The sequence below is a fragment of the Triplophysa dalaica genome, chromosome 22 (assembly GCF_015846415.1).
Source record: "Triplophysa dalaica isolate WHDGS20190420 chromosome 22, ASM1584641v1, whole genome shotgun sequence".
Lineage (NCBI taxonomy): Eukaryota > Metazoa > Chordata > Actinopteri > Cypriniformes > Nemacheilidae > Triplophysa > Triplophysa dalaica.
In genome coordinates, this window is record NC_079563.1 from 9,532,839 (window position 1) to 9,556,086 (window position 23,248).

The window sequence follows — 23,248 nt, forward strand, 5'->3', positions numbered from 1 at the left end:
TTTCTGAAAATTCTGGATATAAATGACAACGCACCAAGATTTCCAAACGACCGTATCAATTTGGAAATTACAGAATCAGCAGATAAAGGACAGCGATTCCGCTTGTACGAGGCACATGATTCAGACATTGGACGTAACGCGGTGGAGAGCTACTCAATACAGAAAAATTAACATTTTATTTTAACTGTACATGATACTGGGGATGGAGGAAAATACGCTGAACTCGTACTAGAACAAGTATTGGATCGTGAACAACAGAAGGAAATAGACATGGTGCTCACAGCAACCGATGGTGGTACACCACAGAGATCTGGTACTGCAGTCATACACATTACTGTTCTAGATGCTAATGATAATGTGCCAGTGTTCAGTCAGTCTGTTTATAGGGTTACGCTGCCTGAAAATATACCACCAGGTACATCAGTAATCACAGTGAGTGCGACAGACGCCGATGAAGGTCAGAACGGAGAAGTATCATATGAATTCAGTAAAATATCAGATAAAGCTGCAAAAATATTTTCTATTGATAAGATAACTGGACAAGTTGTGGTAACTGGAGAAATTGATTTTGAAAACGAAAAAAAATATGAAATGGGAATTCACGCTCAAGATGCATCTGGATTGTCATCGACTGCTAAAGTGATTATAGATATAAGTGACGTGAATGACAATCCACCCAGAATCATTCTGAAATCGTTGAATAACCAGATACCTGAAAATTCAATGCCAGGTACTGAGGTGGGTATCATTAATGTTCAAGACAAAGATTCAGGAGAAAATCGGCAGATTCGTTGCTCTCTTCAGCCACATTATCCTTTTAGACTAAACCCATCTGTTAAAAATTATTTCTCTCTAGTAACTACAAATGCTTTAGATCGAGAGAAAGAAGCATATTACAACATAACTGTCACAGCAACTGATGCGGGATCTCCACCATTATCCACATCCATGACAATTCATTTATCTATCTCAGATGTGAATGATAATCCACCTGTTTTTGAGCAGCAGTCATACAGTGCTTATGTGACTGAAAACAACAAACCAGGCACATCTGTTTCTTCTGTCAGCGCAAATGACCCAGACTGGAGACAGAACGGTACTGTGGTTTATTCTCTGGTGTCCAATGAGATCAATGGTGTTACAGTTTCCTCATTTATATCTGTTAATGGAGATACAGGGGTGATCCATGCTGTAAGATCATTTGACTATGAGCAGTTCAGAAACTTTACAATCCAAGTTATTGCCAGAGATAACGGATCCCCTCCACTCAGCAGTAACGTGACTGTGAAAGTCTTCATAACAGATGAGAATGATAACTCTCCACAGATATTATATCCTGTTCCAGACGGAAAATCTTCAATGACTGAGATTCTGCCTAAAACGACTCTCTCGGGTTCTCTGGTGTCAAAGGTGATCGCTGTGGATGCTGATTCTGGACAGAACGCATGGCTCTCCTTTAAGATTGTGCAATCTACTGATCCGGGACTTTTCATCATTGGTCTCCATAGTGGAGAGATCAGAACACAACGAGACATTTCTGAAATTGACAATATGAAGCAGAATCTCATAATTTCATTGAAGGATAATGGACAACTATCTCTGTCTACAACCTGCGCTGTGAATTTAGTAATTTCTGACAACCTTTCTGAGGTTCCAGAACTGAAAGACATGACTTATGAGGAGAGCAACTCCAATTTAACCTCATACTTGATCATTGCATTAGTGTCGGTGTCCACCTTTTTCTTGACCTTCATTACACTGATTCTGGCCTTGAAGGTTTGTCGCAGGAGAAAGCCCAGACTGTTGTTTGATGGAGCAGTCGCGGTGACCGGCGCATATCTCCCACCTAATTATGCCGACGTGGATGGAGCAGGAACTCTCCGCAGCACGTACAATTACGACGCGTATCTAACAACGGGCTCTCGCACAAGTGACTTCAAGTTTGTTAGATCGTACAATGACAACACACTTCCAGCTGGAGGAACTCTGAAACAGGAACACAATAGACATTTTGACCCACAAATAATATCATTAGATGTTACAGAAGATGACGGTGAGGTAAGAAATTGTTAACTCATCTTTATACAAAATTGATTTAGCTTCATTGAAATACAATTCTTTTTTTTTCAAAATACCCGCAGTTAGAATATTATTGAATATCTTACATTAAAGTGAGCAAGAAACGAGTAACTCTCAGTGTCGCAGTTTATCCAAAAGCCTTTAGAGGCTTGTGTTTACTTATAATATCGTCCTGATTTCATTGCAGTAACCTATTGAAAACGAATATACAACAGAGATCTTTGATTTACGGAAAAAGTGATGTCATCATTTGTTGCTCCTCGCACACAAGTCACGTTACCACTAAAACAGAATACAATGTTGTTATGTAACAATTTTTGAAACATACAGAGGTTTAGGTTTTTAATTATATCTTTTGTCTCTTTTGCTTACGTTCCCGTTTTGTTAATGAATTATTGAGCCCTTATCACTCATTCCCATACTGTCATGTGCTGTTCTAAGCCGTTTGTAAAGTAAAGTATTTCTTATAGGTCATTTCCAAACGTAAAATTAAGCATTAGCCCTACTTTTAAATTAAAGCTCGTTTTGAGATTAATATACCGAAACTGTTTTTGTTATAAAAAAAGGAGAACAATTGGACGACGAACCGAGTAAAAGCATTTCTCTTTCGTTTGCGAAATTTTATTTTATTTTAAATTGGAGATTTTGTTTTCGTACATTATTTATGCGAAGTCAGCAGGTTTCAGCACCACAAAGACGGACAGGGCCTGTTTAGATTTTTCACTTTTGCCTTGAAGACGTCATATTTGTCTATTCCTTGTATTATTCATGTTAATGTAGATTACATTTTCAAAGTAATAAACTAACGACACAGTAGGCCTAATACTTCTGCCAATACCTTGCTTTATCCCTTTCAGTTTTTCGTAAAATACACATGTTGCAATGGACAGAAAATACTCAGTGTGTCGCTATTCACCAAGAGTACAGAGTCATGCGTCTCTCCTCCTACATTTAATGCATGCAACAGCAGCTCTGTCTGTTAGAAAACACCCGGCACAAAATGGAGTAGTCATCCGTCGACGCTGGATTTTTTTTGGAATACGATGAATTAAGACATTATTTTGAGCATATAAACCATAGTCAACATCAGCTATCTAAATATGGAAAAAGGATTTTCAATTCCTTTTTGTACGTGTTTTGTTACTCTATTTGTGTTCCCTCTGAGAATCTATTGTGCAGATTTGATCTACAATGTTCCAGAAGAAATTGAGCGCCAGTATGTAATAGGAAATGTAGCCAAGGATCTGCGGCTTGATGTGAAACAATTGTCCGCTCGCAAGGCTCGATAGACACAGAGGATAACGGCAAACGGTATTGTGATATTAATATTAAAACTGGTGATTTATTCGTGGCGGATACAATTAACCGGGAGGAGCTTTGTGGTTCTCGCATGTCCTGCGTTCGCAGTTATGAACTTGTCCTAGAAAATCCTCTTGAAGTGCACCGTATAATTGTACAAATTCAGGATATAAATGACAACGCACCAAGATTTCCAAACGAGCGCATTAACTTCGAAATCACAGAATCAGCAGATAAAGGACAGCGATTTCGTTTGGAGGAGGCACATGACTCCGACATTGGACACAACGCAGTGAAGAGCTACTCACTGCAGAAAAATGAACATTTTACTTTAACCGTTCATGAAACTGCAGATGGAGGAAAACACGCAGAACTCGTTCTAGAAAAGGAACTGGATCGTGAACAACAGAAGGAGATAGATGTGATACTCACGGCAATCGATGGTGGTACACCACAGAGATCTGGGACTGCTCTCATACACATTACTGTTCTAGATGCTAATGATAATGTGCCAGTGTTCAGTCAGTCTGTTTATAAGGTTACTCTGCCTGAAAATACACCACTGGGTACATCAGTAATCACAGTGAGTGCGACAGATGCCGATGAAGGTCCAAACGGAGGAGTATCATATGAATTCAGTAAAATATCAGACAAAGCCGCAAAATTATTTTCTATTGATAAAACAACAGGACAAATTGTGGTGATCGGAGAAATTGATTATGAGGAAGAACAAAATTTCGAAATTGGAATTCAAGCAAAAGACGCATCTGGCCTATCATCAACTGCTAAAGTGATCATAGATATAAGTGACGTGAATGACAATCCACCCAGAATCATTCTGAAATCGTTGAATAACCAGATACCTGAAAATTCAATGCCAGGTACTGAAGTGGGTATCATTAATGTTCAAGATAAAGATTCAGGAGAAAATCGGCAGATTCGTTGCACAATTCAGCAACATGTTCCTTTTACACTAAACCCATCTATTAAAAATTATTTCTCTCTAGTAACTACAAACGCTTTAGATCGAGAGAAAGAATCGGATTACAACATAACTGTAACAGCAACTGATGGGGGATCTCCGCCATTATCCACCTCCATGACAATTCATTTATCTATCTCTGATGTGAATGACAATCCTCCTGTCTTCGAGCAGCAGTCATACAGTGCTTATGTGACTGAAAACAACAAACCAGGCACCTCTGTTTCTTCTGTCATTGCAAATGACCCAGACTGGAGACAGAACGGTACTGTGGTTTATTCTCTGGTGTTCAGTGAGATCAATGGTGTTCCAGTGTCCTCTTTTATATCTATTAATGGAGATACTGGGGTATTCATGCTGTAAGATCATTTGACTACGAGCAGTTCAGAAACTTTACAATCCAAGTTGTTGCCAGAGATAATGGATCCCCTCCACTCAGCAGTAACGCGACCGTGAAGGTCTTCATAACAGATGAGAATGATAACTCTCCACAGATATTATATCCTGTTCCAGACGGAAAATCTTCAATGACTGAGATTCTTGCTAAAACAACTCTTTCGGGGTCTCTGGTGTCAAAGGTGATAGCTGTGGATGCTGATTCTGGACAAAACCGCATGGCTCTCCTATCAGATCGTGAAATCTACTGATCCGAGTCTTTTCATCATTGGTCTCCATAGTGGAGAGATCAGAACACAACGAGACATTTCTGAATCTGACAATATGAAGCAGAATCTCATTATTTTAGTGAAGGATAATGGACAACCTTCTCTGTCCACAACCTGCACTGTAAACCTATTAATTTCTGACAACCTTTCTGAGGTTCCAGAACTGAAAGACATGACTTATGAGGAGAGCAACTCCAGTTTAACCTCATACTTGATCATTGCATTAGTGTCTGTGTCCACCTTTTTCTTGACCTTCATTACACTGTTTCTGGCCCTCAAGGTTTGTCGCAGGAGAAAGCCCAGACTTTTGTTTGATGGAGCAGTAGCAGTCCCTGGCGCATATCTCCCTCCTAACTATGCAGACGTAGATGGAGCAGGAACTCTTCGCAGCACTTACAATTACGACGCGTATCTAACAACGGGCTCGCGCACCAGTGACTTTAAGTTCGTTAGATCGTATAATGACAATACACTTCCTGCTGAAGGCACTCTGAAACAGGAACACAATAAACATTTCACCCCAAACATAATATCACTAGACGTTACAGAAGATGACGATGAGGTAAGAGATTATCCACTCATATGGACTCTGTATAACAATAATTAATGTAATCTTATATTCGTACTATACACTCTAAAAAAAGGCTGGTTTAAAACAACCCAATATGGGTCATTTTAACCCAGTCAGTTGGGTTAAATCTTTGTCCCAACATGCTGGGTTGTTTTATTTAATTCAACTTTTACATTTCTGGTTTAAAACAAACACAAAATGTTTGAAAATAATGATAAAATCACAGAATTACTGGAGGCATCAGTAAGAATCAAAATTGAAGTTTTTTAAGGATCGAAATGCAAGACAAAAGAAATTCATAAAAACTTGAAAATGTTAATGCTCAATTAACACTAAAACGGCATATCAAACGCTTCGATGCAATTTATGTTTATGCATATTAAAAATAATAAAGATCACTAAATTACATTAGTTTAGATTTTAACATATGCATAAAGTGGCGCAAGGAAACAGCAATAGTTTGACAACTTTCCACTTCAAAAAATCATAGCTTTTTACAAAATACAGTGAACAAAGCGGCACAAGTAAAATGCTTTAGGGCAATTCCAGCGTTGTGGATGTGACAAAAACACTCAGAGAAGGTATTTGTTACCAATATACTGAACCATTTATTTTTATTTTACTAAACCCTTCTTGATAGAACTGGACAAATATCATAAAATATCAGTCTATGCACAAGTTTTCTATTTTAAAGAAAGGAAATAAACAAGCGTTATGGATGTGAAAAAGGGACACTGTATTCGGAAAAAAGAAACTTTGTAGGATGTCTGTGAACTAAATGTACAAACCTGAAGCAGTTATACCTTAACTTGAAGAGAGACCTCACACGGATTTGATCGACCAAATGTTGATAAGGTGCAGTTAATACAGTAAAACCTTTGGTAAAAACTTTTTTCATGGTATTGGTTGACATTTGCAAGGAATGTATTAGTCCGAGAACTTTCCTGTTCATATAAACTCACAATGTTTTTTTAAAAGCTTTAATTATATTGGTTCCAGGACTACTTAACCTGACATCCACGGTGCAGTCTTACTGAAGAGGATTATTTTCCTAGGAGTTTGTAGACAACAGTGTGGTGTGCACTTTTAGAAATGGATGTCCAGCAGAGGGTTTCTTTATCAATTTGTTCATCTAATAAGAGAAACACAGACAAGAAAAGAGACAAGAGAATAATGTAAGGAAACTGGCCTACCCAGAGCACAATGAATTATAATTAATATAAAGAAGTACATTAGCATTTTACCTAAATAAGGTTTACCTTTAAGCTTGGTATCAGGACATCCAAGTTCCAGACTTCTTTCTCCTGAATAGAATGATCCATTATTATTAGCTGTGTTCTGCAACCTGTCAGTTTGGGGGAAGAAGAAGAGTGGCAGAGGCTGTAAATTCTAGGGCTGTACTACAGAGAGTGAAATACAGTCTTAAAAATTATATTAAAAACGATAACACAACTTTTAACTAATTCGACACACTCAGGGATATGTAGAAGGATACAAAGACCATGTTCGTTTCATATATCCAAGATTAATTATATCGCACGGTTAACCACTAACGTTATAAGAGTGGCTACTCCCGAAGCACTGGCCGAGGTAGAGCTGATGCTCACACCTCCGACAGTGTCTTGACAAATTCTCAAAGAGGCGTTATGTTTATACATAAATCACGTATTTGAATTGTTAACAACTACATTCTCGTCTAAAAGACTATTAAAACTACGTTTCATTACCGAACATTAGTGGTATTTATAAAAAAAATGCTGGATGTTTGCTCATGACACGACGCTCTCGTGTCGACCTTAAACTAATATCAAGATGCGTAAGTTACCAAAATGCCTCACACAAGTCACACATTTCATAGGAAATGTTGACCAAAAAGGAAGTTTAAATGATTCAAAAGCTGTAAGGTAGAACAACGTGGGCATAACGTTACAGACTAGCTATCCAAAGCTAACGAGGCTAGATTGTAACGTTACTTTTCAAACCTTACGGCGAACAGCCGAATTTTGCCAGCTTGTGCATTTTTTTGATGTACAGTAATAGTTTTCTCCGAATAACAGCTGTCCGAGATGAGATGGATCAAATTGCCCGCGAAGAGTTTGTCTAAAGGCGTCGAGGGAGGGGTTTACTCTCTCAACTGTCACTCAATTGGACCCGACTGGTAACCCATCGTTTGGGATACTCAAAAAACGAAACAACACTTAGAAAGTAATTCAACAAAATGACCCAACAGGCTCAACCCAGCTGTTGGGTTATACAAATAACCCAGCATTTTCTAGAGTGTAAAAAATGTAATTCCGCAGTTATAATATTATGATATATTGCATTAAAGTGAGCAATTAAAAGAGAACCTTTCTTTCTTGCAATATAAAACGTCACAATTTACCAGCTTTAAAAACTGTTAATGATCAGTATCACTTAGCTTTATGTGCTGATTTCATTGCAGGCAATCTAAATACACTTATTTCAATAGGGAAAATGTTTTACAAATAAACTGAGTTTTATTGCGAAATACTTTATCTCATCATTATTGCACCTAGCAGAATTTTTTTTGCATTACCAATAAAACAGAAAAGAAAGTTAGTAACAGTTTTGGAATATATACAGAGATGTAGGCTACTTGTTTAACGAGTTTTTTTATTATTATCTTGATGTCTTTTGTTGATCTGCTGTTTTGACCTTTATCATGCGTTCTCATATTATCAATTGCTCTTCTAAGCAGTTTATAAAGAAGCATATTCGTTTTCGATCACTTTAAAAAGTTATAAACACTTTTAGCACTATTTTCAAATTAACTTTGACTTATAAAATTGAGTATTGAGTATTGGTCGAATAATGTATAAAAAGGCTCTCTTTCATTTACTTAAATGATTTTGTAAAAATAGTAATTATAAGCTATTTTTCGATTATTATTTAGGCGAAGTTAACCGGTTTCAGAACCACATACGCGGACAGCGCCTGTGGAGACTTTTTAACTTGAGCATTTAATACGCAATATTTTCAATTATTTTCCAATATCAGTTTAAAGTACATAGCGTTTAAAATCCTATTTAAAAATAGTAATACTTTCTGTTGTTAGACTTGCTGTATTCCGATCGGTTTTTCGTAGAATGCATTAATAATGCAATGAACAGAAAATACTCAGAGTGTCGCTACTCCCCTACACTGCCGAGTGATGCATCTCTCCTCCTACATATAATATATGCAACAGCAGCTCTGTCTGTTAGAAAACACCCGTCACAAAATGGAGTAGTCATCTGTCGACGCTGGAAAAATTATTGGATAGCATGCGTGAGTTCTCGTACGGTGAATAAACATCTATTCTAGATCAACTTTACCAATATGGAAACCGGACTCGCAATTCGTTTCTTTGCCTGTATGGTGGCTCTTCTTGTGTTTCCTATGGAAGTCTTTTGTGCAGATATGAGCTACAATCTACCAGAAGAAATGAAGCGCCAGCATGTTATCGGAAATGTGGCCAAGGATCTCGGGATTCATGTAAAACAATTATCAGATCGAAAGGCTCGAATAGACACAGAGGATAACAGCAAACGGTATTGTGATATTAATCTAAATTCTGGTGAATTATTCGTTGTAGAGAGTGTAGACCGTGAGGAGCTTTGTCGTTCTCGATTTTCCTGCATTCTCAGTTATGAGCTTGTACTTGAAAATCCTCTTGAAGTGCATCGCATTTTACTACAAATTCAGGATATAAATGACAACGCACCACGATTTCCAAATGAACGCATTAACTTTGAAATCACAGAATCAGCAGATAAAGGACAGCGATTCCGTTTGCTTGATGCGCATGATTCAGATATTGGACACAACGCAGTGAAGAGCTACTCACTACAGAAAAATGAACATTTTACTTTAAGTGTTCGTGATAGTGGAGATGGAGGAAAATACGCTGAACTCGTCCTTGAAAAGGAATTGGATCGTGAACAACAGAAGGAGATGAATATGATCCTTACAGCCACCTGATGGTGGTACACCACAGAGATCTGGTACTGCTGTTATACACATCACTGTTCTAGATGCTAATGATAATGCTCCAGTGTTCAGTCAGTCTGTTTATAAGGTTACTCTGCCTGAAAATACACAGCCGGGTACATCAGTAATCACAGTGAGTGCGACAGATGTCGATGAAGGTCCAAACGGAGAAGTGTCATATGAATTCAGTAGAATATCAGATATGGCTGCAAAAACGTTTTCTATTGACAAGGCGACAGGACAAATTGCAGTGATCGGAGAAATTGATTACGAAAATGAAAGAGAATATGAAATGGGAATTCACGCTCAAGATGCATCTGGATTATCATCAACTGCTAAAGTGATCATAGATATAAGTGACGTGAATGACAACCCACCCAGAATCATTGTGAAATCGTTGAATAACCCAATACCTGAAAATGCAATGCCAGGTACTGAGGTGGGTATCATTAATGTTCAAGACAAAGATTCAGGAGAAAATCGGCAGATTCGTTGCTCTGTTCAGCAAAATATTGCTTTCAAACTCAACCCATCTATTAAGAATTATTTCTCTCTAGTGACTACAAACGCTTTAGATCGAGAGAAAGAATCAGATTACAACATAACTGTAACAGCAACTGATGGGGGATCTCCACCATTATCCACCTCCATGACAATTTATTTATCTATCTCTGATGTGAATGACAATCCTCCTCTCTTTGAGCAGCAGTCATACAGTGCTTATGTGACTGAAAATAACAAACCAGGCACCTCTGTTTCTTCTGTCAGTGCAAACGACCCAGACTGGAGGCAAAATGGCACTGTTCTTTACTCTCTGCTACCCAGTGAAGTCAATGGCATTCCAGCGTCTTCATATTTATCTATCAATGGAGATACTGGGGTGATTCATGCAGTCAGATCATTTGACTATGAGCAGTTCAGAAACTTTACAGTCCAAGTTGTTGCCAGAGATAACGGATCCCCTCCAGTCAGCAGTAACGTGACTGTGAAAGTCTTCATAACAGATGAGAATGATAACTCTCCACAGATATTATATCCTGTTCCAGACGGAAAATCTTCAATGACTGAGATTCTGCCTAAAACGATTCTTTCGGGTTCTCTGGTGTCAAAGGTGATCGCTGTGGATGCTGATTCTGGACAGAACGCATGGCTCTCCTATCAGATCGTGAAATCTACTGATCCGGGACTTTTCCTCGTTGGTCTCCACAGTGGAGAGATCAGAACACAACGAGACATTTCTGAAATTGACAATATGAAGCAGAATCTCATTATTTCAGTGAAGGATAATGGAAAACCATCTCTGTCTACAACCTGCGCTGTAAATGTAATACTTTCTGACAATCTTTATGAAGTTCCAGAACTTAAAGATGTGACATATGAGGAGAGTGACTCCAAATTCACGGCATACTTGATCATTGCATTAGTGTCCGTGTCCACGTTTTTCTTGACGTTCATTGTTATAATCTTGGCATTGAAGGTTTGTCGCAGGAGAAAGCCCAGACAGTTGTTTGATGGAGCAGTCGCAATTCCAAGCGCTTATCTCCCTCCTAACTATGCAGACGTGGATTGTGCAGGAACTCTCCGTAGCACTTACAATTACGACGCGTATCTAACAACGGGCTCTCGCGCCAGTGACTTTAAATTCATAAGATCTTACAATGAAAATACAATTCCAGCTGGTGACGATCTAAAATCGGACGAATATGATTCTTTTGGGACACCTATTGTTAGTCTTATCAACACAGAAGAGGCGAACGAGGTAAGAAATCTATGTATTTTCTTAGCTGCCTGATACGGTCACATTTTAATAAAATAATTGTCTACTTAAACCCTTTTAACAAAAAAATAACCATATAAAATAAAAAACAAATTAATAAAAACGATGCATGTCGAAAATTCATGTAGTTAAATTACGCGGTGTGAGTAGATGCTGTTAGTTTAAAAAAAAGTATTGTTTATTTATATAGTATTTAAACCATGGCTTAATGAAATAAATATAACTATATAGTTATTGTATCAAATTGTAGGCATGTAAAATAATAGTGAAAAATAAATTACGAAGCGATACGTTATCATGTAATACAATTACATCTAAAAATCTGAAATTGTGCCAAAGGTATATGATGAACTATGCCTATTCATAAGCATCTAGAACAGCTAAGCATTAAATAACCTTGATTTAGGGCACATTTTGAGTAAAAGAGTAATGAGCTACGTTATAGTTAATATATTGTTGCATTCAGAACGGAATGTGTTTTTTTGGATTTGATTTTCACTGCGTCTGATTTAAATACTATAGTCACATAAGGGTCTGAGGTTGACATGTTTCGGTGTCTTTGTCGTCGTGAGAAAATAAATAGTTCTCTGTTTGAATTGGTTGCTAAATCCAAATTGACTGAAATAGAAGTCAAATTGTAATAAAGTGTAATGCTATTCCTGAACTCAGAGGGTCGCTATTGACCAAGGATGCAGTAGACTTCCCTCCCACTGTTCTGATACTTAAAACGAGACACCTCTATCATACGCTTCATTGTACGGTCTGTGGATCGATGTAAACATCCCAGCGGTTTTTGAACAGCAAATTTAATTATATTGGCTCCAATAATGGCATTAACGACCGGATTCCTTTCTTGGGGGACATGTATCGTTTTCGTGGTGCTTTGTATGCGCAAAACCAGTGGGGATTTAAGCTATTCCATACCAGAGGAGATGAAACAAGGATATGTCATAGGAAATATAGCCAAGGATCTCGGTCTTAAAACAGACGGGCTCTTGTTTCGCAAAGCTCGATTAGACACTGATGAAAATGGAAATCGTTTTTGTGAAATTAACCCGCAGAAAGGAGAATTTATTGTAGCGTTTCGGATTGATCGAGAGGAGTTATGCGGCTCGAAAACATCTTGCATTTTGAAATATGATATAGTCCTGGAAAATCCTTTGGAGCTGCATCGGATTTCAGTGAAAATAGAAGATGTAAATGACAACTCGCCGCGCTTTCCTAATAATCTGATCAAACTTGAAATTGGGGAATATGTTGCCACAGGAACACGTTTTCCCTTGGAAGAGGCGCACGATGCGGATGAAGGCCGTAATGGTATTCAAAATTATTCACTTGAGGAAAACGAGCACTTTTCTTTAGCAGTTCATTCAAATTCAGATGGAGGAAAATACTGCGAACTGGTATTACAAAAAGAACTAGATCGGGAGCAAAAGAAAGATATGGATTTGGTACTTGCTGCAATCGATGGTGGAACTCCTATAAGATCTGGTACAGTCGTTATTCATGTAATTGTTCTGGATGCGAATGATAATGTCCCCGTATTCACTCAGTCTGTTTATAAAGCAAGCATTTTAGAAAACTCACCCTTGAATACAGTGGTGGTGACAGTAAGCGCTTTAGATGCTGATGAAGGAGTAAACGGAAATGTCGTGTATGAATTCAACAGAATTTCAGACAAGGCTTCCAGGCTGTTTTCTATCGATAAGACTAGTGGGGAAATTAAAGTTATCGGACCGATAGACTACGAAGATAAAAACCACTATGAAATACGTATTCAGGCCAAGGATGGTTCTGGCTTGGCCTCTAATGCTAAAGTTGATATAGACATAATCGATCTAAATGACAATACTCCTGTTATATATTTGAAGTCTACAGAAAACCAAATCCAAGAGAATGCTGAACCCGGCACTGAAGTGGCTATTATTAATATTCAGGATAAAGACACAGGGGATAATAAGAAGGTCTTATGTGCTATTCAGGAAAATGTTCCTTTTAAGCTTAACCCATCTATCAAAAATTATTATTCAATAGTGACAACAGGTCCTCTTGATCGTGAGCTTAAAAGCCATTACAACATAACTGTGACAGCGACCGATGGGGGCACACCGCCAATGTCATCGTCAACAAACATATATTTATCAGTTTCTGATATCAATGACAACCCCCCTGTTTTTCTGGAGCAATTATACAGCACTTACGTGACTGAGAACAACAAACCCGGCACATCTATTTGTTCTGTGAGGGCAACAGATCCAGATTGGAGGCAAAATGGCACTGTGCTTTACTCTCTGGTACCCAGTGAAGTCAATGGCGTTCCTGTGTCTTCCTATTTATCTATCAATGGAGATACTGGGGTCGATTCATGCTGTCAGATCTTTTGACTATGAGCAGTTCAGAAACTTTTCAGTCCAGGTTGTTGCCAGAGATAATGGCTCTCCATCGCTCAGCAGTGCTGTGACTGTGAAGGTCTTCATAACAGATGAGAATGATAACTCTCCACAGATATTATATCCTGTTCCAGAAGGAAAATCTTCAATGACTGAGATTCTGCCTAAAACAACTCTCTCAGGTTCTCTGGTGTCAAAGGTGATTGCCGTAGATGCCGATTCTGGGCAAAATGCATGGCTCTCCTATCAGATAATGAAATCTTCTGATCCGGGACTTTTCAGCATTGGCCTTCACAGCGGAGAGATCAGAACACAACGAGATATTTTGGAATCTGACGATATAAAGCAGAATCTTCTCATTTTGTTGAAGGATAATGGACAACCATCTCTGTCTACAACCTGCACTCTTTATTTACTTCTTTCAGATAATCTTGCGGATGTTCCAGACCTTAAGGACACAGTGTTTGAAGAGAATAATGCACAATTAACATCATACTTAATTATTGCACTGGTATCAGTTTCCACATTTTTTATTACTTTTATTATTCTGGTTATGGCCGTGAAGGTTTGCCGCAGGCGAAAACCCAGACTGTTGTATGATGGAGCAGTTGCAGTCCCCAGCGCCTATCTGCCTCCCCACTATGCCGAGGTGGATGGAGCAGGAACTCTCCGCAGCGCTTATAACTATGACACATATTTAACCACAGGCTCACGCACCAGCGACTTCAAGTTCATCTCGTCTTACAATGAAAACACAGTTCCTTCTCAAAACATGTGCAGTGACAAAAATACGACCAACACATTTAGTGACGCGGAAGGACAAAACCCCAATTTCCCCACCCTGGTAAATTATTAATATATTTTATATATAAATTAATAAAATGCTTGTACTTCTACAAAATCTTTCAGCATTTTTTGTTTGGGCCTACCATACTAGTATTTTTTGACATGATTTGAAAAGGTCAGAAAAGCAGAACTCAATGAGTTAACATTTTCTGTAAAAAGAAACACTGCATTAAACTATCTTGGAAGTTTGAACATCATCTTGACCGATGTGTATATTTGGGTCACAAACTTGTTTTATCTCCAGGCCTTTGTGGCTATGTGAGAACATCTATGTGAGAAAGTGTAATGGTCTGTAAATGTGTGGGGGGCTTTTTTGTGGTGTAAATCTTGAGTTCTGTAATGCTGTGTGTAACAAAAACATTTATTACTTTTAGAAAACATTTAAATAAATATCTGTTTGTTGTTATTCAGAAATATTCAGTCTCATTGTGCTGTGGCTTTCTGATATATTTAAAGGGACATATCACCCAAAAATGTATTGTTCCTAACCTGTATAAATGTCTTTGTTCTGCTAAACACAAAGGAAGATATTTGAAAGAATGTCACTAAGCAAACACATCTCATTCCCAATTGGCTGCAAAACTAGGGAAAATAAATTTGTGAGTCAATGGGAAATGAGATGTGTTTAAATGAATGAATGAGGCATTTAAATGGCTCCTTATTGTGTATTGCTGTACACCTAAAGCGCTTTGCACTCATACAGGGGTCTCTCCTGAACCACCACCATTTTTTGGTTACTGACATTCTTCCAATTATTTTCATTTGTGTTTATCAGAGCAAAGACATTTATACAGGTATGGGACAATCTGAGGGTGATTAAATGTTGGCAGAATATTATTTTTTTGGGGTGAACTATCCCTTTTACCTTAAGTCATAAAAATAAGCTATACATGGTGCATACAGGCTTGCGTTTGAGATAATTTGTCCCAGAACATTCTTGCTTATGTGTTTTAGTAATGCACTAACACTACATAAAATGTCATAAATAGTCACTAACATTGTGCCTAACTTGTTACTCAGTGCGAGATTGATATGACGCTGTGGTGTCATAACTCAATTTCTTCTTGTGAAAATATCCGCCAATTTGGAGTTTCACTTAAACACTGAGATGACTTATTAGTTTTCCACACATTATTTCTATTTGTGTATCATACTTGCGTGTTCAGGATTTACAGTAGTTTCCATTAATACCATATCATATGCAGTATCTGCAACGAAATTGTACAAAATTGTTAATAAATCTTAATCTTAAAATGGTGAAAAACTGCACTGTAAATTCATGTATGTTACTGAATATAGTAATGTTAACAAATATAACCTTATTGTGTAGTGTTCCCAAAGAGGGTTTACAGAGCATATTCATATTGTGTAGTGTTTCCTTAAAGATCAATGACTGGTCATGTTGTAATGTTCTTGTTTGTCCTGAGCAGTGAAGTTGCACTTTCAGAAAACTCACTGGGACTGTATCCTTAAAAAAGGTCCCAACATGCACAGTGTTTATCAAATATATTCGAACCCCTATTGATCTAATAAAGAGAAAATCAAGTTATTTAAGGAATCTGTCAAAAACATGTTTAAAACTAAATATTGTATTAGGCAAATAACAAACTGAAGCAACTAAATAGTTTTGTTCACGTTTTTATAGCTTACCCAATTTTGATTTGGGAAATTCAACTTATCTCAGAAGACAGAAATTGATCAAGCATTTAATTAACAGTCCACCATTAAAACTTTTTTTCTGTTAATGACTCCATATAAATAACTGTAGGCATATGAATTAAAAGTTGACAAGAGTATTTTTTCTCATTATGAATTCAACATTTGTGGATAACAACAACAACAATAATATTTTAGCATTATAAATGATACTGTGCTGAAAAAGCTCATGCTTGTGGATACACCATTACAGAAATAAAAAAAAAGATTTTTGTAATCACCAATACTGTTAGTTTAGGGCGGCTATGCCACAAACCAGTAACTCTCCTGTAGCTCAGTGGTAAGAACATTGCGTTAAGGAGGTTCGATCCCAGGAGTATAAATGTATAGGATAACAATGTATGTCGCTTTGGATAAAAAAGCGTGTGCCAAATACACACATGTAAATGTAAACATTAGGTGGTGGTGTAACATCTGAGGAGAAAAAAAAGCTATACTCTAAAAATAGTTTTCTATAATAGTTTTCTATAATAGTTTTTTTTGCAAATCAAAAATTGCACGTGCATTCCAAGCAATATAAATAAAAACAGAGTCATCTATTTTCGCAAATAAACTCTTCATTTGTTAAGCACTGTATATACAGTATATATACATATTTGGTACTAATTAGCACTCTTTATGTGCAAATGTGATTTTTTTAGGGGTACTGCCCTGATGAGCATTGCCCTTTTTTGACACTACTCTATTCTGAACTGCATTCTCTGCACAGTGGCTACATAATGTTAAGATATAATTTTTAACATTTGCTTTAGAAGAACAATAGCAAAAGGGTGCAATTAGGAACTGATGCTCAAGACCGCAATATATTGTACATTATCAGCCATTGTGATGTAAATGTTTGAACAGGATGACCTGTGTAAATTGTTTTAATTTTATCTTCTGTTTTCTGAGTTAATTTGTTTACTGAGACAATAGTAAATTCAAAATCACAGTTTTGACCAATAGTATAAAACGTGTTGATTTTCTTCAAACTTACCTTGATTCTTCTTAAAAATGCTAACACTACACAGAAACCCTCCTAACCTTTTGAATTTCACTTTTGTCTTTTTATGCCCTTCTCTATGAACCAACGCTGGATGTTTCTCTACAGGTAAGACATAATCTTGCTTCATAAATTCTAAATTGTGGATGAAGAATTTTGGACAATCTGGATTATAGCATCAGTTATTTAGTTGATTTTCAAGAATCCAAAGTATTTTAAAGAGAAAACAATATTTGGTGGATCTCTGTAGTATGTCAAGGATGTGGCCTGATGAATAGTACAGTTTTATGTGTTTTTCCTAACTTTTAGGTTTTTTGTATTATTTCAAATATTTTTCATGTTGCACATTTTAAATCTTTCAATGTTTTTTCATAACAAGTTGAATTACTATTATCTCATATTGTACCTTGCTATAGTCATTTATAAATGTGGCTTTGTGTATACCTGGCAATTGTTGAAGAATTTGTTTTTGTCAATGTGTTCCTGTATTGGATCTATCGGGTGCTGTTCATTCCGATGGTGCTGAAATGATCTTCGGTATCCCCTGTTCTCCCGTAACTGATTAAAGACCCTGTGTCTCACTTATAAATCGCTTCTTTTATTTAATTCGATTTTTTTATAGTTAAATTGCTGTACACATACTGTAGCATAAATGGTTGGTGTTACCTAACCATGACTACTGGCTATGTATTTGCATCTCTTGAACTGTAAGTGCCGCTGTTGAATAACAACTGATCAGTCTTTGCCGAGAAATTTTGTCCGACGTTTGTACATTTTGGTCAGATGAAGCCTTTCATTTGTACCGAAAGGACATACATGTGTATTATGATGTTTTTGACTTTCGTTTGACTACATTATTTAAAACTATGGATTTACGCTCGTTCAGCAGTTCACACAACCCTTGGATGGTTAGCAAACGATTAACATGGCAGATTATGTTTTTAATTCTCAGCTTTTATAGAATGGACGTCGTCTTTTGCAATGCGAGATATTCTATACCTGAGGAAATGCCAGAGGGATCATTTGTTTGCAACATCGCTAAGGACCTGGGGATTGAGATAAGTAGACTCATATCTGGAAAAGCTCGCGTTGTTACAAAGGGCGGTAGACAGTACGTTGACTTGAGCCGAGACAAAGGCACGCTTGTTATTAAAGAAAGGATTGATCGTGAGGTGCTCTGTAAGCAAACAACGCCTTGCAGCTTCAGCTTCGATCTTATCGTTGAAAACCCTATTCAGTTGCATCGGGTTACCGTTGAGATGCAAGATATTAACGACAATGCACCATTATTTCCGAAAGAATATGTTAATATAAGTATAGCTGAAAACGCAGTCTTGGGAGCTCGCTTCCCTTTGGATAGTGCTATAGACACAGATGTAGGCCTAAATGGTATACAAAGCTATAAATTACATCCAAGTGATAGATTTAAACTGGATGTGCACAGCCAGACTGATGGTAGCAAATACATTGAAATGGTTTTACAACGAGAGCTGGATCGGGAAGAACTAGATCACATTAAATTGATATTAGTTGCAACTGATGGTGGCTCACCTCAGAAATCAGGCACAGTTAAAATAAATGTTAATGTGGTGGATGTTAATGATAACGCCCCGGTGTGTAAACAGCCCGTTTTTAAAACTGAAGTTAGTGAATTTTCTACTTCTGGTACTGTCATAGGTACTGTGAGCGCTAATGATGCCGACGAAGGCGTAAATGGCCACGTTTCGTACTCCTTAGCCCTTGCAAACAAAAAAGCAACAGAGCTTTTCGAGATAAATTCAAATACAGGAGAGATTACACTTCTTGATAATTTAGATTATGAATCTCAAAATAATCATCAATTAAAAATTAATGCAAGAGACAAAGGAGGCCTCTCTGATACTTGCACAATTGCTATAGATGTTATTGATGAAAATGATAATTCTCCAACAATACAACTAATCTCATTTTCAAACACCATTCCCGAAAATGCCCCAGTAGGAACGACTATAGCTGTTATAAACGTAGATGATGCCGATTCTGGTAGAAATGGTGCTGTTGAGTGTTCGATAAATCAAAACATCCCATTTAAGATTGAACCATCTCTCTCTGAATATTACAGCTTGATCACTGATGACATGCTTGATCGAGAAAGCCTTGCTGAATATAACATTACGATCCTGGCATTCGATCAAGGAACTCCACCACGGCACGCTAACAAAACTGTTACAGTGAAAATTTCCGATGTCAATGACAACACGCCTAAATTTGATTCGGAGTATTATAAAACAATTATTAACGAAAATAACTCTCCTGGCCTACCTATTCTGACTGTTAAAGCACATGACGCTGATTCAGGTCCCAATGCGCAACTAGCTTATTTTCTAAAGGATGAAGACATGCATGGGGCACGACTAGACTCTTTCGTTTCAGTAAATTCAGAAACTGGCGCAATTCACGCAGTAAAATCGTTTGACTTTGAACAGATGAAATCATTCGCGTTTAACGTGACAGCTCGAGATGGAGGGTCCCCACCCTTAAGCTCTGAAGTGACGATAAACATACATATTCAGGATCAGAATGACAACGCTCCTCAAGTTCTTTATCCTCTGCAAACTGGTGGTTCTGTGGTTGCTGAGATTGTGCCTCGTTCTGCGGACGTTGGTTATCTGGTCACTAAAGTTGTGGCTGTTGATGTTGACTCTGGACAGAATGCCTGGCTCTCCTATAAACTACAGAAAGCTACAGAAAGAGCGCTGTTTGAAGTGGGTTTACAGAACGGAGAAGTACGAACTGTGCGGCAGGTGACTGATAAAGATGCTGTGAAACAAAAACTCACTGTAATTGTGGAGGATAACGGACAGCCCTCACGTTCAGCTGTAGTTACTTTTAATGTCGCAGTTGCTAATAATTTTCCTGAAGTGCTTTCAGAATTTACGGACTCTGGAGATATTAAACAATATGATGTGAACCTGACATTTTATTTAGTTCTTGCCCTGGCTGCTGTCTCTTTCCTGTTCATTGCTTGCGTTGTTGTTATAATATCAATAAAAATCTACAAATGGAGACAGTCACGCATCCTCTATCAATCCAATCTGCCTGTTATTCCATACTACCCACCAAACTACACAGACACAGGAATTTCTGGAACTCTTCCACACGGATATAATTATGAAGTGTGCACAACTGACTCGAGGAAAAGCGACTGCAAATTTTCGACGCTCGATGGTCAGAATGTTGTGGTGATGGACCCAAGTTTTACAGAAACTATACAACACGCAATGAAAAACATCAACTGCTTGGAAGACACTACTTTGACCGAATGGGTAAGATCAGAAAATCAAATTAAAATGTTGATGTAGAATTCAGCGCAAATGTGACCCTGGATCACAACCCCTGTCTTAAATAGCACGGGAACATTTTTAGCAAAAAAAAAAAATACATTGTATGGTTCAAAATTTTCGAATTTTCTTTTATGCTAAAAATCATTAGGATATTAAGAAAAGATTATGTTCCATGAAGATTTTTTGTAAATTTCCTATGATAAATATATTACAACTTTTTTTTGTTATGAGTGAATGGCCTGCCACAGTGCCCCAGATTAACTGCTTCAAATGACATTTTCTCAATATTTAGATTTTTTTGCACTCTCAGATTTCAGAGTTTTAAACGGTTGTATCTCAGCCAGATATTGTCCTATTAGAACAACTCAGACATCAATTGTAAGCTATTTATTCCGCTTTCAGATTATGTAAACATCTCAATTTCGAAAGATTGACCCAGATTGGTTTTGTGGTCCAGGGTCACAAATGTGAAACCATTTAAATGTGTTTTATATTGTCAATCCAAATAGCTGGCTTTTGTGACAGTGCAGATAAATAAACTGAATAATTAGAGGGGAATTAAATTGCCAGTTGTATTTATTCCAAACATAACCGGTCGTTTAGGATGAGATGAAACAGAATGGTCTTATTTGTTCCTTTAAATCGACAATTAACAAAATTGATAACCTATTTTCCACAAGCTCAGGTTCTGCTTAATTTTTTGCTGTTCATTGATCTCAACTGTAAGGGCCGCTGTTGGCTTGCAGAAATGTTTCGCATATGATCTCATGATTTGCCCTGTGTTGCGCGCTTGTATTCAACCAGTCGGTTTAGAGAGCTGAAATTGCAGAAGATGCCCCAGAAGGAGTATACGTATACTCGTATATACGTATATACGACCCTTGATCACAAAACCAGTCTTAAGTAGCACGGGAACATTTGTAGTAAAAGACAAAAATACATTGTATGGGTCAAAATTATGGATTTTTCTTTCACTGCATGTCAAAAATCTTTAAAATATTAAGTGAAGATCATGTTCCAGCAAGATACTTTGTAAATTTCTTACCTTAAATATATAAAAACTTTTATTTTTGTGAGTGGATGGCCTGCCACAGTGTCCCTTATTAACAACTTCAAAGGTCATTTTCTCAATATTTCGCACTTACATATTCCTGAGTTTTAAACGGTTGTATCTCAGTCATATATTGTCCTATTATAACAACTCATACATCAATAGACAGTTTATTTAGCTTTCAGATGGTGTAAAAAATAAAAATATAAAAATTGATCCATAAGACTGGTTTTGTTGTCCAGGGTCACATATAGCTGTTGTTAATGCTACTGATTTAGACAATGGAGTAAATCAAATAGTTTCTCATAGCTTTGCAAATTCGAAAATCATTGATAACATTTTTAAGATAAATGAAAGCACTGGTGTCGTTACTTTAAATGGGGTGTTTGATTACGAACAAACAAATAAATGTGAATTTGATATCGTAGCAAAGGACCAGGGAGCTTTAGGAGACTCTGCTAAAGTAATTGTTGAATTAATTGATGTAAAAGATAATGCACCGGATATTAGCTTTATGTCATTTTCAAGCCCAGTGAGTGAGGAAGCACCTCTTGGAACCACCTTGGCGATCTTCAATGTTGAAGATCTGGATTAAATTCCTCCTAAATTCCTAAAAAGTCTTTTCACAACATATATTATTGCACATAATGAGTCTATATTCCCTTTTAGTGCTCAAGACGATAACTGGAACTAGAACGCTCAAATTTTTATTTTCTAACTGAGAGTACAGTGGGTGGAGCCCCTGTTTCATTTTAAACATCAATATATGCTGACAGTGGAGTGGTACACGCATTTTTTGCTTTTTACTACGAGTAAATGAAAAGTCTTCATGTTATTTTGAAAGCACAAGATGGAGGTTCTCCACCTCTCTGCACAAATGTGACTTTAGATATAATAATACAAGATCACAATGACAACGCTCATCGGGTTCTGTATCCTGTACACACTGGTGGTTATGTGGTAGCTGAGATTGTACCTCGTTCTGCAGATGCTGGCTGTCTCGTCACTAAAGTGGTGGCTGTTGATGTGGACTCTGGAGGTAACGCCTGGCTCTCCAGAAAGCTACAGACAGAGCCCTGTTTGAAGTGCATTTACATAATGTAGAAATATGAATGATAATGATGCTGTCAAACAAAGACTCGCTGTTGTTGTGGAGGATAACGGACAACCCTCTCGTTCAGCTGTGGTCACCATTAATGTAGCAGTTGCTGACCGCTTTTTGGTGATCTCAGAATTTACAAACTCCGGGCATACCAATCAATATGATGACACCCTGACCTTTTATTTAGTAATTGCACTGGCAGCTGTTTCTGTGCTGTTTATTACCTGCGTTGTTGTCATAATATCAGTTAAAATTTACAAATGGACACAGTCTCGCTTGTATCAGTCAAATCTTATGGTTATTTCGTACTACCCGTCGTATTATGCAGACACAGGGAACTCTTCCACACTGCTATAATTATGAAGTGTGCATGGCTACTGACTCACGAAAAAGTGAATGTTAGTTTTCTAAACTCGATGATCAAAGTCTTTTAGTGGTCGAACCAAGTTTTACTGAGACGATGAAGGACAATAAC

At 37.4% G+C, this 23,248-nt stretch overlaps 2 protein-coding genes and 2 pseudogenes across 12 annotated transcripts in view; all 4 read left to right on the plus strand.

Annotated features, from left to right (window-relative positions):
- The window catches only part of LOC130411842 (protocadherin gamma-C5-like), a 136,676-nt gene that overhangs the window by 11,103 nt on the left and 102,325 nt on the right, over positions 1–23,248 (plus strand). Inside the window, exon 2 of one of the 11 annotated variants that reach the window (XM_056736799.1) lies at positions 17,406–17,533. The exons of 6 other annotated variants lie outside the window; for them this stretch is intronic. In XM_056736799.1, the coding sequence (XP_056592777.1) occupies positions 17,406–17,429 (24 nt within the window). In that variant the 3' untranslated portion in view covers positions 17,430–17,533. Of the gene's footprint in view, positions 1–17,405; positions 17,534–18,058; positions 20,603–23,248 lie in introns of those variants that run through there. 4 more of the 11 variants (XM_056736801.1, XM_056736800.1, XM_056736764.1 and 1 more) reach the window with 4 other exon arrangements.
- On the plus strand, positions 3,086–17,539 carry LOC130411845 (protocadherin beta-7-like; annotated as a pseudogene).
- On the plus strand, positions 8,851–9,710 carry LOC130411850 (protocadherin gamma-B1-like). Its single transcript, XM_056736813.1, has one exon. The coding sequence runs from the start codon at positions 8,936–8,938 to the stop codon at positions 9,575–9,577; it is 642 nt and encodes a 213-aa protein (XP_056592791.1). The 5' UTR covers positions 8,851–8,935; the 3' UTR covers positions 9,578–9,710.
- LOC130411846 (protocadherin gamma-A2-like) lies at positions 11,352–17,537 on the plus strand (annotated as a pseudogene).